The sequence below is a fragment of the Calonectris borealis genome, chromosome 1, assembly GCF_964195595.1.
Source record: "Calonectris borealis chromosome 1, bCalBor7.hap1.2, whole genome shotgun sequence".
NCBI lineage: Eukaryota > Metazoa > Chordata > Aves > Procellariiformes > Procellariidae > Calonectris > Calonectris borealis.
This window is the reverse complement of record NC_134312.1, coordinates 93,601,110-93,620,788: the sequence shown is the minus strand read 5'-3', so window position 1 is coordinate 93,620,788 and position 19,679 is coordinate 93,601,110. Positions and strand designations below refer to the sequence as shown.

At 40.6% G+C, this 19,679-nt stretch overlaps 1 protein-coding gene across 3 annotated transcripts in view; it reads right to left on the bottom strand.

Annotated features, from left to right (window-relative positions):
- The window catches only part of NME7 (NME/NM23 family member 7), a 90,497-nt gene that overhangs the window by 16,743 nt on the left and 54,075 nt on the right, over positions 1-19,679 (bottom strand). For 2 of the 3 annotated variants that reach the window (XM_075167723.1, XM_075167741.1), the window contains one exon: positions 17,881-17,982. In XM_075167723.1, the coding sequence (XP_075023824.1) occupies positions 17,881-17,982 (102 nt within the window). Of the gene's footprint in view, positions 1-4,270; positions 4,372-17,880; positions 17,983-19,679 lie in introns of all 3 variants that reach the window. The other variant, XM_075167733.1, reaches the window with a different exon arrangement.

Below are 19,679 nucleotides of genomic sequence, written 5' to 3'. Positions count from 1 at the left end.
GTGAGCGGACACAAGCACACTACCTTGCAGATTGCCTCCCCTAACACTGAACTATTTGCCTCAGAAGCTGACATTTGTGAAGCCCTCTCGGTCTTCTCTGCGGTGCTTCTCTGACACCATGACTAGTGCCAACATCGAATCCCCTCTGAGGATCAGTCCACACTCTCTCTACATCTTTCTCTGTTCTTTGAAGTTGACATTTTAATTATCTTCTTCATCTACAATGCCAAATGCATGCTTGGCCTCTTAGAGTGTTTCTCTTACTACAGCAGATACCACTCAGGTCCTAAGACAACATTCCTCCCCTACCTCTTTACTATGGTATATCTCCCATCTTATATCACAGAGGACTGACTGCGTTCATTGCTCTCCCCTCCACCATGCTTTTTCTTTCAAGGTATAATGCATTCCTGCTGTACTTCTCTGCACTATCACCTCGCAGTGTTGTCCGTTAACCCCTTTCCTATGCCAACTGTGATACACCTTGTTGGCCTCTCTTCCCAACACCCTGGAGCTCTTTTCCGAGCCTACCTCATGCACAGTGTGCCTCCTTTTAAAATTCAGTGGTGGTGGCATTAACCCAGTTTTCCCTCCTTAAAACCCTTCGGACATTCTTCCATGAGTGCCTCCTGAGCACTGCTGCCTGTGAGGGGACAGGCCGATGACAAGCTCACACTGCAGCTACTGAACAAAAAAAAGCATTCTTCCTTGCCAACAGAGCCTACATCAGCCCCTTTCTGAAAAGGCACTGGGTACATTAGGGTGTAATCACTCTGGAAGTCGCCAGCGCAGTTTTACTGTGCCACTCCCAGGTGTTTGTTTCGGTATCACAGCTGGAGGTTTCTGCCCCTACAGTCGAGTCACCAGACTGGATCGTCCAAGCATTTCTTAACTTTCAGTGTCAAATGGGTTCAAAGTGACTTCAGTAGTGGCTCTTGGCTGACCTGGAAAACTTTGCACAGGTACAGATGAGAACCACTCGCATGATGCACGCTGTCTTCTGGGATGTCAGTGAATGTTTTAAGCTAGTCCCAAAAGACTTCACAAGAGCATTATCTGACAACACCCTTTAGCCGCTTTCCAGCGTCACCCACTTGTCGTGTCTCATTACTAAACTAAGACAATTGGACTTTAAGGCCAAGATCTTCTCTTAGCCCAGTAAGTCCTAGATATTTTCCTGTAATAATAATTAACAATTACGGTGATCTGTTACCTAGTAACCTAGATCTGTTACCTGTGGTGATCTGTTACTCACCTGGAACACAATTAAACTGCTTTAATGCTTGGAGTGTGTCTAACCCAAAACATGCTACGACGAGAAGTTTCAGTTCCCCATTGTTACTGTATGTACGTCACAGGTTATAGAGGACCTTTGGATATGGATGTCAAGGATATTTGAATAAGATACACTCAACATCAAACAAATTTTGCTTCAGAGGAAAGTTCAAGAGTTTTTTTAAAAAAAAAAAAAAGCCCCAAGGAGAAAAATAAAACCCTCTTCTACATGGTCCCATTAAAGGCTTGTGATAAGAAAGTCTGCTGGAGAAACAAAAGTCTCATGCCAGTAAACTGTAGCTATGTGACACTTTAATCAAGCCGTCCTTGAAACAACTGTTGATTCTAGTAACAACTAGCTGTCAGGAAGCTGGCAATAGCACTAGGCTTTCAATTATTTTAAGGAAAGTTTGGGCATATTAGAAAAAATTATTGTGGCTATGAAATCTTTGGAAACACTTTACCAAGAAACAGCTCAGATCTAAAAAGCTGAGGCTTGGTATTTCATATTCTGTTTATTTCCTATCCATCAAACTCTTTTGCTCAAGCTGTTCTGTCCTCCAACAGGTCCAAAAATGATGCTTCTTATGAAACTTTCCCAAGCTTTCCCTTGACCCCTCTTCCTCACCAAACCCACTTTTGTTTCCTTTTTCTTTTTTTTCCCCCCTTTCTTCTTTCTTTAAAAGCAGCTATGGCCTCCTGACTTATCATTTGTCCTAAGCTCTCATTTCTACTTCACAACTTCATAACAGAAGACCTCATGTTTCTTTTCTTGGACTCACTCTCTCTCACTAACGTTGGCAAAAGCTCCTACTGTTGCAGTACGCAATCCCCTGTTCTTATTTCAATTTTTCACCGCAGGTTGCTACGCAGTCTCCTGCCTTCCTGAAACTCACCAGACATCTTGCACAAAAAGGGACTCATTCTGTTCTGCCTGGGATTGCATTAGATCAGAAGTACACAAAGGTAGGTCCTCCAGCACTTTACATTGTTAGCACCTGATTAATAAGAACCTAAATAAGCTTTTCTTGCCATCAGTTAACAAACAGGACAAAAGGTAAAGCAGTCTCTGCTTATATTTACATAGTCAAAAAAGGAGAATAACTGTCAATTCCGAAGTTTTACTATTCTGTCGCTTGCTTACTATACCACTGAGGAACCCTCAGGGAACAAGGCCTCTGTAAATGATGGAGATATTAAGAGCTGTATGGATCATATATAGGCGTTCTTGTGTTTTTATGGCTGGAAATCTTGGGAAGGAGGAAGAGAGTTCCTTACAGAACTTACTCCTCACAGCACATATTAATATACACTCTTCTGCTCCACGACAGGAAGCTTGCCAAGCATTTTATTTATAGGGCCTCATCTGCAACAACAGGGAGATACAAATATAATAGTGGGGTTTGGGTTGGTTCCCCCACACCCCTCCATCCCGTTTTAAACCTCTTTTTCCTAAGCTTTCTGCTGAGTCTAGTTTCGGGAGTATGTGTTTTGTGTACTGGTTTTCAAAAACTTTTTGAAAGGAGTTGAGAGTGGGATGATGGAGGAGTTAAGAGCTGCTACAGCTCTACCATACGCATGAGAGGAGAGTAACGTGTGCGCTGGAACTTCATGTGCTTGTGTAAACGGGGACGCCATGAACTCACACCTCACATAAAGAATACACTGTCTGCGGCAAAACAAACCAAGGTTGCTGTACCAAACGGCTTCATCCTCTTTGGTCTTATTCAGCAGGCTATTTGATCACACCTGACAGGCTGGGCTTTGATCTACAGCTACCCCGTTGAAGATCCTTGTCCTACACAAGATAGAGATGCATATATTTCATGTTTCTCTCTGTCATGTAACTGTGCCCAGTGCAACGCTGCCTGTATGAAGTACTTAGCCCATTCTAAAATCTTTCTATTTCTGTACAAATGAAGGGAAGGGAAACAAAAATGTCACCAACGAAGGAACATGAAGGGAAACAAAAATGTCACCAATGAAGGGAAACAAAAATGTCACCAATGCTGGTAATATGTCAAAATCAGACTGAAAAATCATAAACATACTCATGAGCAAAGCTCATTAACTGCTTTTCCTTCAAATGGCTGTTTTTTCATGGGATGGATGGGAAGTTATGTAGAACAGTAACATGTATTCCAGCCAAAACTGCAGATTTCAAGAAAATTTGGTCAAGTTTTTTAAAGCATCTGCCCTGAATACTTAATCGGGTATCTAGAAAGGCCGAAAGGCCACTGCTCTTAAACATTTCTGCATGCTTTGTTGTTGTTTAAATGGCATTCAAGGAAAAGCCAAAGAAGCAACCACGGATTCTGTGCAGCAATAATTTCCTCCCTCCTCAGTTGGAAACAGCACAAACTCTGGATGGACCAAAAACACACAAAGGAACTTTTACAGCCTCAAACTTTGTTCTACTTGAACATGAACTAGAACAAAGGAACCTTGAAAATTCGTTACTGATCCTTTTGAGTGAAGCAGAATAAAAATAAGGGAGTTAGTGATCAAACACTCTCCTACCCACAGTGTGCTCCCAGGACAGGTTCATTCTTTTAGGTTTGCTTTCAGGCCAGCAGCATTCAGAAGACTTCTTGGGCTGCAACAAACTCTGCACTGTCCCCTCTAAACTCCCAGTAAAACACCTTGTTTTCCTTCTCTATCCGAGCCCTGACTGCGTGTCTGCTCCTTGCTCTTCTTGGCATTCCCCATTCATCACTCTTTCTGAAGGCTTTGTTGACTTGGTCTCCCCCCCTCTGCTTTCCTCACCCTGCACTCATGAAGCTTTTTTCTTCTGCAGTTCTCCATGAACTGCTGTAATGAAAGAAATGGTCCCTCTTTCCCCTTGAGGGTGCCAACTGATCCAGAAGGCAGTAGCCAGGCCTCAGGCAAACAAGCAAGTGCCCTTCTCCTTTTAAGGACCAGCTACGCCCTTGTCAAGAGAACAGAACACACATTAACTGTGAACAAACAAAATAATCTAAATTCCACCACTCACCGTGGAATTTGTCTGGCTGAACTTTAGCCATCGGAAAGCTGACTGCCTCATCCAAGCGAGGCACCTGAGCTTCCTCTGTAGTCAGCGGAGAGTGATAAGCCCTTTCAGGAAAAAAAAAAAACTCTTTTGCAGTACAACAGCTATGTAAGCTAGGTAGGATAAGTGCCTCTCTCTTCCCTTCCCATCATCACAGCTCTTCAGTTGGCTTTTATTTTCAGGGGGTTTTAGCACTAGTCATATCACACACTGCTGGTTGCAGCAGGGAACTGTACAAAATACTCATTCCTACACAAACCATCAGCAAGCGGTAAAATGATAAAAGCAGCACAGTCTCTGTAATGCAGAATACAATACCAGACAAGCATCTCCTGTAATGCTTATTCAAGCTAAGAAACACCTTGACATTATTGTTACTGCGGGAACAATCTCAGTTGACCAGTCTGACATATCCTTCCCAAGAAGTTCCCATCCGAAGACAAAGGCTTAACTGTCAAAATGAAATCTGTGGTCACAGATGATCTTGTGCATGATACCACAAGGGTTAGCTTGCCTCAGCTTGCTTCGCATGTTTTCTTTGCAGCCCATACTCCATCCAAACTCTAGCCAACCAATTTTGATGTGTGTGCTTCCCTACTACTTACCTCAGCTCTGACCTGGTTTATGTTCCCCAGTTTCATGTGATAAGCCACCTTGCACTTAACATCAGCTGCTGCAGAACACAACAATTTCCTACTCCTGCATCAATTCGAGGTCCTTTTAATCATCCCTAAATGCAGTGCAAAGCCTTATGTGTATATTACAGAGAGAAAAATCTACGTAAGATGGTGCTGTTGCCACTGTAAAATCTTTAACTGGTGAAGAGCACATTTTGCCCTGAAACCTGGGGCCTGCCGGTTGAAAGGTACTTCACAAAGTTTCTAAATACAAAACCAGGTCAATGTTAAAGAGAATGCAATAGGTTTCCTTCAGCTTACATTTCACAAACCAATCAAGAACAGAAGTCTCTCATTGATAGAGTGACACATTTTCTCCTTCTTCGCATTCCACATGAGCTGCAGCAACGTCATGTACAAATATGGAGTCAGTATCAATGGCCTTACGCACAATTCCAAGGAAGTCAGTGTTATTAGAAAGACTTTTGTACTTTCCACATATCGCAAAAAAATAATCAAACCAAAACGACCTCCTCCAAACACACACACAGTAAGCACTCCTCATCTTTTCATCTTTATTACAAAACAAACTGATACGCAGGTTCTCAAGAATCTAGAAAGATCGCATTGAAAGTCTTTATAGTATTTATTCTAATCTTCTATCCCCTGAGCACTGTGCATTTGACCTAGACATTCAGGCTGTCTTCTCCTGACTGATGGCAAAATATTTATGCCTCCTATCACTTACTGGCCATCCTGACGAGTTTCTCATATCTTCAATTGAGCCAAGTCTGTGTGCATATAGTTGAATATGTGTACATATGTACTTGAAACAGTGTGGCTGTAAAGGTTTGGTCAGCAAATTAAATTATCTGATCCAGGCAAGAGCAGCCAAATGTTCAGTGGCAAGGCTGTAAAAAGTCCATCTAAGGCTCACCTCCTTCCAAAATCAAATATTTTTTTTGCAACAGTAGCAGCAAGTAATCAAACCATAGTTTGTTTTGTTACAAAAGCCTACTCTGGTCTGAGTTAAAAAAAAAAAATATCCGTCTGCTTTTCTCTTTATTTTAAAGTCAGCCTACCTCTGAACTACCAGTCTGAAGCCTTGTATCTTTTGGAAGTTTTGTTAACGGACCTAAAATTATCTTCCATACTCCAGTGTTGGCAGTTTTTCGGAACCTCACAAGTCTGTAGAAGTTGTTACACTGTCTCCTCCTCAGCCTCCATCCCCTGAGACACTTTGATTCTCTCTGTTTCACTCCCACACGTTCCCTACCACTCCTCTCTGGCAGCCCAAAGGTGCTGCACCAACTCTCTGCAGATTCTCTGCTGTGGGCAGCAAACATGGCACATTTGCCAGCCTGAGATAGCATTTTCACTAGTTTTGGCGCTTCTGGTTGATGCTTAAGCAATTCTAATGATAACTGCCCTGCTCAGAAACTTATTTACTGTCGTATTTGTGTGCCTATCTACCATTGCCAATGGGCTGAATTTAGGTAAGAGCAAGCCGACACACTTCCGAGTTAAGTGTAAACTAGATTGGATGGTGAAGTCTTGAGGATAACTGACATACCAAATGTAAGTTGGTCACAAAATAGGAATAAGAATAAAATATCTAGCTATCTTGTTGTATTATCTGGGTGCAATAACGGATATTTACATTACTTGATAAGTTGGAAAAAGGAAGCATTTAACAACTGAAAAGCAACTAAACCCACAAGACATCAGAAAACACAGTATAACTGTAAATTTGATCATTAGTTGGTTTACTTTAAGCTTTAAGGTGAAATACTGGTCCTAGTCATGCTTTTCCAGTGCTTTCAAGGCATCCAGAATTTCATCCATTTATTAATTCACCTGTAAACAAGGATAAAAAACCACTGGGCTGCAAGGGATATTTTGGGATTTCATTAATTCATGTTAGCAAAATATCTGGAGAGTCTCCAGATAAAGTTGCAAAACATTATTTTTAGTCTGCAGATATCTTGGCTGAGTTTTCCCCTGTGAGAACAAGAATAATTACGAATTATCTTTTCCGCTGAAATTTTCAAGATGGAATTTTACATTTGCAAAAGCAGTCCAGATATCCGAGCTCTACACTTTGCAAAGCAGAAAAAACTGCTTCAAAACTCTGCTGAGACTTCCCTAGCTGAACCAACTTTGGACCATCCAACAGAAGACACAGATGGACTGGAAGACAAAACTTACAAGTCTGCTGCAAACCCCAGAGATGCTTCTCATTCAGGGCTTAGCATGGGAGAGAGCTTTCCTTTCCAACTCTGGGCCCTCAAGCCTCTCCAATCCAACAGCAAGCTTTTCCTTGGAGGCAGCAGTGCTGCCACCTCTTCCCATGCAGTTGTGAACAAGGTGATGGAAGGAATCACTCATAAATATTTATGTTACAACTGGTTTTAAAAGCCCCTGCTATGTTCATGACTAGCTGTACTAGTCAGTGTTCCTATACATACTAATAGACAGTTCCTGGCCTGGAAAACCTATATGAAGAGACACAAAGACCAGAAAATAGGAGCAGAATGGACTGCATTTTTTGGAATGAAAAACCAAGACAGGGAGACAGTAGTTTCCCTCGGGCACAAAGAAATACACATTTCACAAGGATCAGAAGTTCAATATCTAACTTTTAGCTCAGATCTTTTGAATTCCAGACCAGTTCCTCAACTGTTCTCTCTCCCTGATTTAATGCTGCTTTAATTCCTGTCTAGCACTCTAATGATAAGCCACAGTCTGCAAAACTCAGGCTGTGTCTGGTCACCTATGGGAACTTGAAAGCTGACATGGGAACATGAAGAACTGCTGCTCACCCATCTTCCACCCTGACCTTGTTCTAGTCCCTTGATCTGGGAAGTCAAGGGATGCAGAGAAAGGGAAAACTTCTTAGTAGGAGTATCCAAGGGAAGTCCCATGTGCACATCAAATGCAGTCTATCACACTGTAAGCGAAAGAAGCTGCTAAAAATTCTGCTCAGGTGGCCCTGCAGTAGAACAGAGAATGTCAGCCTAAACCAAACAGACCAGCAAGCAGCACCCCAAATTATTCAGCAGGTTCTCAGCATTTGAATTAATAATTTTATATCCAATTTTTAAAATGCTTTTGTTTAGTTAACAGTGTCCACAGACAATGAGACCAATGGTACAGAATGAAAATTATTACTGCAGCTATTCTCATGGCTGTCAGCAATTGCAGAGAGGAGGATTTAAAATAATAATAATACCCATCATTATCAGAAATGCAAAACCAGACTACCTACTTCTTTTTGTTACAGAAGGGAAGGCCTAGGGCACAGTATTTGTTTTCACCCACTTTGAAGCCTTCAATAATGTAGCTCAAGCAGAAAATAACTGCAGATACACTCTGGCCGCAACATGTACTTCTTGCATTACTACAATGGCATGCAAAGCACCTAGGGAATTTTAGTCCATACACACACCCAGTCCATACTGTACTGTTGCAACATACAGTACAAGGATACCACCTACACCACCTAGAAAGCCAACTGATCCCTCTTAGGGGAAACCCACTTGAGAAACTGACAGGTCTCCTTCCAGCAGTGATCAGTTCCCCTCAGATCACTCTCTTCTGTGTACCAATTTATCATGAAGACTACATAGACAGACTGTGATCTGCAGCTCCTTTTCTGTTTGCTTATTATTAGCTCTGCCACCAATTTACTAACCAAGCAGAGCCTGAATAAGCAGTCCTCTGGGATAAGAGTTTGATAGGTCTGATCATCCTCCTCACCTGTTTATTCCAAGGGATCTTAAAAAAAGGAAAAAGTCGCACGCATCCAAGAATTGACTACTCATAAGCTGCCGACTGAAAGACATGAAACCTTTTGGGACAGCTACGGTCAACTTCAGGATACTCAAGATCACAACATCATCATGGTTATAAGGAAAAGTAAGTGCTCTACTGCCCTTTTTCTACACGTTTATAACTTACTCTGTAGCACATTTTCAACAAGCACCTTTATGTGCTGACTTGCTAACTGCCTTCTATAGTGCTCTAGAAAAAGCCCTTGCAGCCTCTTCTACCAAGTTCTACCTTGGCTTATTATTTTCTTACTAGTTTTTTACTGGAGATATCACTCGTATTACTTCATAACGTGAAGTATACGTAACAGCACTACAAAACTACTATGTTCCAACCAGAAGTCAGGAAGAATTCAAGTGAAGGACAAAGCTATCTATAGTCAACAAAAGCCTGAGTCAGGCATGTAAGCAAATGCTTTTACTCTATTCAAATCAAAGATTCTGCAAACACACAAGGTCACGGTGACCAGGATGCTAAGAAACTGGAGAAGGAGAAAAGGTTGTTTAGTGCAGTAACAGTATCATTTTCTTTCCCAGACAGAGCAACCTCAGCACTTCCCGTATCTTCTGGAAACACTGCTGCCTTTTTCCAAGGAAGGACTGAGGTTATACAGAATTTGTTTTTTTGCTTGAAGACTTCTTTTAAGGGATTAACTTTTATATATTCAAAAACATCACTGCCCAATGTAGAAGAGCAATTTGCTGTCTGCTGTAACCAAACAGAATACAAGGGAAGCAAAGAAAACAACCACATAAGAGACTGAAATTAACCCAGAACCATCATGTTCTTGAAAAGGCTCTTGCCTTGTGCCTTTATGGACTGAATATATTATTTAATCTGTTCTCAGAAACCTCAGCAGCTACAGCAGAACCATAATAGAACAGTCCAAAGGAGGAAGTGGGGAAAAAAAAACCCACAAAATAAAAAGGGAATCACCAAGGAAGGTAGCCCTCCTGTGATCGCAGGAAACTATAACCTAGAAATTTGATGATCAGCTCTGTGTCTTACTGACAAAGACTGTATTTTCACAAGGGGGAAGAATACTTTGATTTTTAAAAAGTGTTAAAACCCTCCCATCGGCAAGGTAAATTGCATTTTAATCCAGTGTAGCTGAGAGAAACAAGCCCTAGAGAGAACCCTGCGGACTACCTTTGATCAGCCTACTGGTGTAAAATTACATTGTGTATTTGTCTATACCAGGCTGCCATCACACGACCAGCTGGTATGTTAGAAGCCTACCTCTTTTTCTCCTTAATACATCTAAGATACGCAAGCAGAGTTACAATAAAGATATGGTATTTTGAAATGTATTGGCTAGCATTATTTAAAAAACAAACAAGCAAATGCTAAAAGAACTAGGCAAGGAAGCATTTTTAAAGCTTTGTGCGGTCACCTTTTAAATAAAATATGATCCATCTATGTGAGATACTAAAACTGTAACACCACCGTCTAAAACATGGCATATATTCAAAGCTTGGAGAGCACCTAAACAGGAAGATGCAATACAAACAGGATATGGAAGCATTCATTTTGCAAAACAAGACCTGTGGATGGACAGTTATAACCAAAACCCCGTGCAATCTGAAAAAAAACCCCACCTGCTCAAGGCTGGATAGGCAAATTTATGTAACTCACAGCATTTAGAAGAATCTTGTGTTCATCACAGATGCTTAAAATACCACTTTTTTAATAACACCCACCTACTACTTTGGGATGCACTCAGTCTGAGTGCAAAGGGAGCTTTTATGATCCCTAAGTCAGTCTTTCAGGTTTCTTTCACACCTACTTATAGATAGAATTTGTCTTTGTGATTTCAGATTAGCCTGCAGACACATGAAGAGATGAATGTGTCTGCAGAGATGAATGGTACAAGTCCTTAACCAAGAAATTGAGTTTTCTTAAAAAGTAAATATTCTAAGTGTGGCTTAAACCCTTATAAAAATGGCTAGCCCTATGATGCTTTGCAGGGAAAGGCCTAAACACCCAGCTCCAGGATACCCTGGCACGTTATCCATTCTGGGGAGTAGCTAAGAGGTCTCGGGCAGCACAGCAAGTCAAGGAAGATCAGTAACCAGCGCTGTTAATGCCTTGTGGCACATCCTTGCTTTCTTTCAGTCTTTGGGCTCACGTTCAGCTTCTCTTCTCTTGCTAAAATAGGGCAAGCTATTCCAGCCTGGAACCAGGCATGAGGAGCCCAGGAAGAACTAGTTCAAAGCCAGAAGACAGCCCGACATAAGGGAAAGACAAGAACACAGATGGGAACCCTGAGGCTTCTAAGTTGATGCTACTTTCTGGGAGGGCATACGGGATTTTTGACAAAATGTTGGTAACTTTCTGAAAATGTCCAGAAATTGCAGTTAAGAAGGTACCTTATCATCAGGGGATACCAAAATATCACAGCGACAGGTAGCAGAGGAAACTACAAAAAAACCCTACATAGGCCAGAGGGGCTTTGGTAGTCAACTGAGGGGGAAAAAAAAAAAATATTGCAGCAACCGGAAACAAGATGCAAATGTACTCCAGTTTCAGTCCTCTCCCAGAGGTTCCCAGCACCTTCTCTCCAGAGGATGAAAGCAGCAGATTCCTCCAGCATCATGCCTCTGTGGCAGTACTGGGCTTGATATCAGACAATGCAATATCTTTGATTATCTACTTTACCAAATGACTGTAATTTGTGACCACTGAATCTAAGTCCAGTTACCTCCCATCCAGGATTTATTTAGGCAGAAAATATAGCACTGCTGACACATTCAAGTCTGGTAGCTCTGGAGCCTCAGACAAGGAGTGGCAAATAAAAGTCTGAAAAAAACCTGCAACCTAGCAAACATGCCTTCATTACATTGGATTTAAAGCAGAGTTCGGTCTTGAGGGCTCTGTCAGTATTTGGTCTTCTGATGGAGACTGCCAGTCACCACCAATAACAACAATTTTCACACATATGCACCTACCCATCAAAAATCAAAGTGAGCCTACAAACTCCAGCTCCACGTGACACTGAACAGCCATCATATGACAGCAAACTTCAGGCAATAACAAGCCACATTTAAAGCAAGCCACTTGCAAGCAAAAGGCTCCTCCACCACTGCTAGTGCTCTGATTTTTGTGCTAATCTTCCCACAAGGACGTATTTCAGTGAGGTTGAAGTTCCTCTTCCTATCAAAGGACTTCCCGTTGCCTGCAAAGGGTGGCTTGGAGAAGGCAGTATGCAAGAAACAGAGCTTTAAACAGGTCACCTCAAAATTGTAACCACATCATGCATACATGCCACTACAAAGCACATACACACACATGATTAAAGCAAACGGGGCAGCAGGGGGAGGGTGTCAGGGGCTGGCAGACCTCTGCAATACCCATTCAGAAGCAAGAGAAACACATCAGGAGAACTTACTACGAACACTGAATTCATGCCTGTAAAAATTAATTATTGGATTCTTGAATCTCAGCTGCTCCCAGAGCTACACACATCTTTGACAGGAAGAACAAATGTGACATTTATGTATCAGTCTTGTTTTTGGTGCAGCCAGTGCAGACTCCATCAGTTTTAAACCAGGGAAAGCAACTCACTGCCGCAGGTGTGAGTGAGTGTCCACACAGACAGGCTTGTCTCTGACAACAAGCTATAACACTTTTGGAGGTAAATTTCAAACCACACACCAACGTACTGACAGTCTAAAGCGGTGGTGGCAACTCATGGTTACAGTCACATTACAGCTGTGGGTCATTAGAGCACAGGTGTCTTAACACTTCCCTTCTTCCAGATCTAGTCTTAATAAGGCCCCTGCCCACGCACAGACAGGTGACACAGAACAAGGTAGGAGAAGTCCTGAACCCACCGAGACTTTGGGCTTTATGAACCAGCAGTATCAGCTCAGCAAAAGGGGGCTGCACTAGAGGGAAGAATCTCTCTCCACAGACACTCACTCAGTCAAAAATTACCATGTCTCCCAACTAAGAGGCCTTAGCACTGCCTAGAACACATTTTCATTAGACCTGCAGAGGCTAATGTGGAAATTAAAAACTGAAAGGACAGAGTCAGATGACTGACCCTAAATAACATCTAAGCAATTTAATCATTTTTTTCCCATTGCAGGCTTAGACAGCAGGATATCGTAACTGGTATCGATCGATCTGTTTGCTACTCTAGCTGATAATGGTCTGGCACTGAATGAAAATTTTTATTATTATTATCACATGACTCAGCCTATCTGGGCAGATAATCAATTATATGAAAATCTTCTTCATCAGAGAATTAGATTAATAAATCTTATTTCTCTTGAAACACATTATGTATTTCACTGTCAATACTGTCATACTAAGGCTCACCAGGCTACAAGGAGAATCCACATTGAAACAGCTATGAAGGTATTACCAGAAAATGAATACTTGGGAGCTCAAAAATAGTCTTTATATTTCTTTATATCTTCCACTGAACTATTTTTTATGTGATGTAATATGAAAACGTCATGCTACTAATGTAGTTCTAGGAATGAACATGAACATTTTTGGCCTCACATGTAGATATTTTTCAGTACTAGAGATTCACAAGAGGTCTATACAAACAAAAATCTTACAGCAACAGTGCTCTTTGGCTCGTACCGTTACCCTTATTTAACTGATGTGATAACTGAGGCAGAAACATATTGAACTTTCTGTCCAAGGTCACACAGTGAGGTCAGGAATGAAGATAAAGCAGGCTCCAGCTCTTTCAGTTCACCACCTTGTTTTAAACCATCTAATCACCCTTTTAGCTCTGGCGTTGATGCAAAAGTACAAGACTGTTAATACACTGTTACCCTTAAAATTGCAAATCCCCAATGTAAAAACAACATAGGTTAGGATCTAAAGCAAGTATACAAAAATCCCTTTTCAGCCTACTGGATGCAGAAATATTGCAGCATGTCCCATCACTTTAATAGTATCTCACAGCAGAAGGTACTTGGGTCACTTCTAGCGTACTGCCAATCCTAACTAGAAGCTCTTAAGACTACTAAAAATTATGCAAACAGCCAGGAGCATGTAGCTGATGTGGACTCCTGGAATCACATGTTATAACCAACCTTTTCATTTGTGTATGAAGAAAGTTCAAAAGAAAGGTAAAAATAAAAAAATAAAAGCAATATATCTAATTTCTACAGCATTTGACAAGTGTCTTACAAATACTAAGTAATCACCTCAACAATTCCATGACAAAACGTTACCAGCAACTATTTCAACATAGAAGCTGCATGAAGAAGATGTGAAAAATGAAGCTGTAGCTTCAGACCTAAGTAATAACAAAAGGCCTCCAAGTGCCCCAGAGGCCAAAAATACACAAACACCAATCAAATGAAACATTGATGCCAGCAAGTTCAAGCAGTGATGGGATTCCCTGGCCACCATCCCCCTGTTCCAAAGTTGAGGTTTTCCGTGATAGCCTTTGCTTCCTGATCCATGTGAAACAATGTGAAATCAATGCAGAAGAGTTTGTGGGTTTTTTTTCTTACCACACTTAAACAAAACAGCTTTTTTGATAGTGCACACTGTGCTGCATTTACCCCTACCCCTCCAAGTATTTTCATTTCTTTACAATGAAGAAGAAGAAACAGCTTCTTTCCTGTTGAAGTTTGGTTGCAGTTAGCAACTCTTATTTCTAAGTGGTAGTGTGTATCAAAAGTTCAAAAGATTTGTGTTCTGTATTAATCTGATTTAATTAACTTTTTAACTCCCTTCCTAGCTTTCTAGAGCAGTTACCTCTTTGCCATAGGTGTAATTTTTTTTTCTCTTGATGTCAGAACTGCACCAGTAAAAACAGAGTGAAGTAGCACCCAGCACAAAAAAACCCCATAATTTAACAACCTGCATAACAAGATTTGATAGTATATTTTGAAAAAGGGCTTAAATGATTCAGACACACCATGGAAAAACCAGTGAAACTCAAAGTCATTTCAGAAATCCCATTTCTATTTGATACTTAAATATCCAAATAAAAGTGCTCAGCTGCTCACAGGATGTCAATATCTCAAACTTCCTAGCTTTGGGTGCATAGCAGAGGCTGTGGGTGCTTCCCCTCCTTGAAAAGCTACAGTCTTGTGTGGAATTCAGAGATCTTTTTTAAACAGTCCTTATTAACATTGTCAAGAAATAGTATTTTCAAGATAGGCATCAGAATGGCCTGCTGGCCTTTTATAGGGGTGCTGCAACAATAAGTAAAGCGTAAATACCTGTTTATTATAGTAGATGTGGAGAGAGCTTTCCATTTCTAAAAGTGCCAGTGTACAAGAAGAATGCAAGCAGCAGCAAGATCTGCAGAAAAGCATTTCTCCTAGTGCATATACTATCCACCGGGGACAAATGTTCCACAAGCCTGCAACCTCTGACACTGAGCCCTTCAATCAGGTCACAGTAATTTTGAGAGTGAGCATGTCCAGCACAGCTCCTTACAGACAAGAATCTTTATCCCACTGCCCGCTTTCCAGATTTGATAGGCTGTTCGTACACTACTACAAAGGCTCAAAACAGGTTTTTCCCTACTACCACATGAGAGGTTTTAATAAAGTATTTATAAGATGGTTTATAATGAAGGATATTTTTGGCAGAGAGCTTTACTGACCTGCAATGCTAACAAAATATTACCGAGTTATAGAAAATAGCACAAAGTTCCATTTCATTTTTAGCATTGTACACTGCTGAAATTGCTAGCTTATTAAAGTATAATCCTCAAAATGGAACAACTCTAATTCTTTCTTCAGCCCTAAACATCAAGGGACTTGGACAAAACCAGACCTATTTCCAAATGACATCTGGCTTTGATTTGGGAAAATTTGTATCACCTCTTTTTCGATGCCTTTTATTAACGCGTACCCCAACTGCCTCCCTGAAAAACCCAGAACAGACCCAGTTTAGATATCTGACTTGCCACAAAGTAATTATTACATTTGCTATGTATCTAAGATATAATTAACAGCACATGTGATTGGGAGGGATTCATTATATATGTCAAATTCCAACACCTTTACTCACTTCAAACAGCACCTTGCTTTGTGACTAATCACAGGTATTTCAATGGCACTACTTGCCAAATAGGTACTATCTAACAAAAGCCAAAGTGACCCAATCAGGTACATTTTGTAGTAAACTTGCTCCTCACCTGTGTTTATAAAAAGGCTGTAGACACATCAGGATCTAGCAAATATACACAAAAAAATGAAAAAGAGAGATCCAGATCTCTCAATGATAACGCACTACTTGCACAACACTTAGGTGTACTTTAACCACTACAATATCAAGTCCATGGTATCTTCATGGTCTGTATATAACCTTGCTAGATAATGAAACTGCTCTTATTGTTTCTGCTAACCCTATTTGAGATAGATATTGTAACCACAAAGTTCAGTTGTGAGCTTCTCTGACGATTCCGGTTGGGAATGACAAAAGACCACTGAGATACCTTAGTCCCTTCTTCCTCAAGGACAAGCTACAAACGCTACCTGAAGAGACAGATAAATTTCAGGCAAAGATCACTCTTGAGAGCAGCTGTAGCTACTGTACATCTGCTTTGTGTGCCTGAAGAATCAATTAATTTGCAATTCTTATAGAAAACAGTAGACAGAAATATATAACACAGCTGCCTGTCTTCCAAACATACCATTAGTGTAACCGCTATGAAGTCAGTGTCCAAAACTTACAGTCACCTGCTTCCACTAGAAGTAGGCGGGTACTCATCTTCACTTCCCAAGTCACACAGTTAACCATTAAAAGGGAAACACAGCATAGGTAGGTCACTAGCAAGAGATCTGAGAGACAGGAATTTAGTTCCCTCCTTTGCTGTTTTCTTGTGCTACCGAGAGAAGCCATCAGTTTATACATCCCTCAGTTCCTCAGCTCATCAACAGTTCCTTTGGTCACACACATGTTGTATGGCTATGACAGAGCTTTTCATGTGATGTAGTAAGGGAAAATAAATTCCCCTTGTATAGGTACACTTGTCTTTCATAACTTAAAGCAGCTGTGATGTTTGCAAGCGTATTTTGATTTTAACGTCTCGGGCATTAAACAAGCAGAAACATGAAAACGATATAATAGGCCCAAATAAAATAACTGCATCTTTGAAAGTTTTCAAGACCAGAAACCTTAAACATGGAATTTGAAACAAAACTGAAACTACCATATTGTGTACGTTACTACTGATATATCATCCTGCAGTTAAAACTAACTCAGATAAACAGGTTATGCATATTACAAGATGTTAATCCAGCAGAAAAACATTGAATGTTACCAAACAGATGGGGAAAAAAAAAAGGTTTGGATAATGCCTTTAACTTGTGCTCTCTGTAATGGAAACTCTGGATCTGAAGAAAAATATATCCTGAACAACTTGTTCTCCCCTTCAAATATTAATCTGTGTGAATTTTTTCCATGGAAACTGGTAACCCACTCAGTCTGCAACTAAAACATAAAATCATAATCAAAAAAAACATACAAACCCTGATCTCCTTGCCTCCATCTTGACATTTCACCTCATGGCTCCTGTGTGGTTTAGCAGCCTTCATTGTTTAACAAAAAACTGCAAACTTTTTGAGAGAGCACTTATGCTTGTCTCCAACTTGCACACAGTATCACGCATATCCAATTAGTCACCTCAAGAAATGAAAAATAAAAGCTAGAAGCATTAGCATAGCAAACAGGTAGGAGAACTTTTACACCCTTTTTTGTTCACTTCTTTCTAAAAAACAAAGGAACCAATTCTCCTTTCACAGTTTCATCCTAGGAGAATGCCAGACTACAGTGGACTAACATTTGATTTACACTGGCATGCACAAGCAATAACTATTTGTTCCAGGGCTCTGAAGCCTTTTGTTAGAATATTTATGAATCTTTAAAAGAGATTTTTGCCTAGATAGCTTTCCTTTCACATAAATACCATCACAGTATTTTATCATCTGGTTTAGGTAAGATCAGAAGAGTTGCTAGAGGATTTGCAAATTGGTCCACTAAGACTAGCATTTGACCTCCATAAAATGGTAATGCTTACATGTTTCCAAGGAATGCAGCAGGTATGTGGCAGCCATACCACACTGCGATATTTTAATTCACATAGACAGCACATCAACTTTTTAAGCATTCCTTATCACTCAAGCAAGTACTTACAGGGTCAGAAGGACCACAGAAGTCTCTGAACACTTTTGGAGGCTCGGGTTGTATAATCTCCATTGCTATGCAGGGACCTGAACACAACTCTGTAACCATCTCCTGGAAGAGAAAAAAGAGAGAAACAAATCTGAGCTTCTTTGGGCGTTAGCAAGAGTTGCATTCTTCCCCAAAACTAGACCCAAACTTACAGGACAGGAACAATTAAGAAATATCGGTGCATTTAGGAAAGCAAAGACATGAAACAAAGATGTCACTAGTATTCACAACAAAAGAAATGTTTTCCATTTTGCTACTTAGTTTAGAAGGTGGAGATTGAGGTAAATTGGATATTCAGCTTCAACAGCATACTGAATAGCATGCAATAGCATCCACAATACTTTAAAGTCTTTAGAGAGTACATCCTTATTGATCTGGACCTGGATTTCACAGAATTATCCCACAACTTGTCAAACTAGACTGAATCAATGGAATACACTTTGCTGGGTACAACCCTGAAAAATCAAACTATGTTCAGCCAGTTCCACAGGCAGCAATGTACTTTGCAGTGTTCCCTACAGGGAGCACAGTACACAGCCTGTATTTGTTTTCACATATACACCCGTTTGATGGCTTCAAGTCATTAAAATGTCTCTTGGGCTTTTGGTTCTCACTGTCTTTTCCTCACATATTACTACAGAAGCTGAAACACACAAGCCAACAGAACAGAATTGAAACGGGCCTGTGGCACAACCTGTTAGGGAAAGGGTCCTTGATCTGGCAACATTCTTGTGGTGTACTGTTACCAGAATCTCAGTTACACCAAAATCATCTGTTTCCCTGGAGCCTCCTGGAGAGTAAAGAGACATTGTGAGTTCTGAGTGGGTGATGAAGATGGGTCTTAGTTTTCATAAGTTTTTCATAAATTAACTCTGGGCATTAGTGCCCGTTTGTTCATTAGAGGTATAGGTTTCACAAGCAGAAAGAACCTACTTTGATGTTCTAGTCTGACTTCCTTTTTTAAAACATGCCCTTTTGCATACTTGTCTAGAAATTTGGGCAGACAAGCTTTAAACAAATCAGGACAATTAAAAGAATCAAAACCAATGAGGAAAGGGGAAAGGCGAAAACATTCACAAGAAATAAGGGAGGACAGGGAAGGACAAGCAAGGTACTGCAATCACACCCACCAGCCAGGGCAGGTCAAGGATGAGCCATAGCAAAGAACAAGAGCATACAGAGTGGGCAAAAAAGCAGTAGGAAAAGAAGGATTAAGTCCTCCTCCGCCTTTTATGAATTGTGATGGAAACAAAGCACACAAAGACTCCAAGTAAAGCAGCATTGTTCCAAAGAGTTGGTAGCTTCATAACAGATTCCACACCAAGAGCATGTGCTTAATCTCTCCAATCTGAAGTCAATGGGACAGAATTTTAGCCAAGTGCCTCTATCATGAACCTGATCCTAGGAAATGTAGGTAGAAGTATTCCTGAGAGGACATGAAAAGAGTACAGACTTAGTTTCACGCTCTACAACATGAATAAATATTGTAATTCCGAAAACTGTCTTACCACCAAAATTTTGGGCAATTGTTCAGCTTTCTCTTTTCACAGAGGAGTATTTTATATACAATGTCAAGCCTTTATCTGACAGACAAGGGGTAACCAGAAGAAACGGGAGTACAGTTTTTGAAAAGGATTTCTGGATATCTTCTATGCTGAGTTATTTTGGAATGATAAATAAAATTCAGATCAAAACAGACGGTTCTGAGTCACAGATATAAGAGGTCATATTCTTTCTACAATATTCTATTTTGCAACATA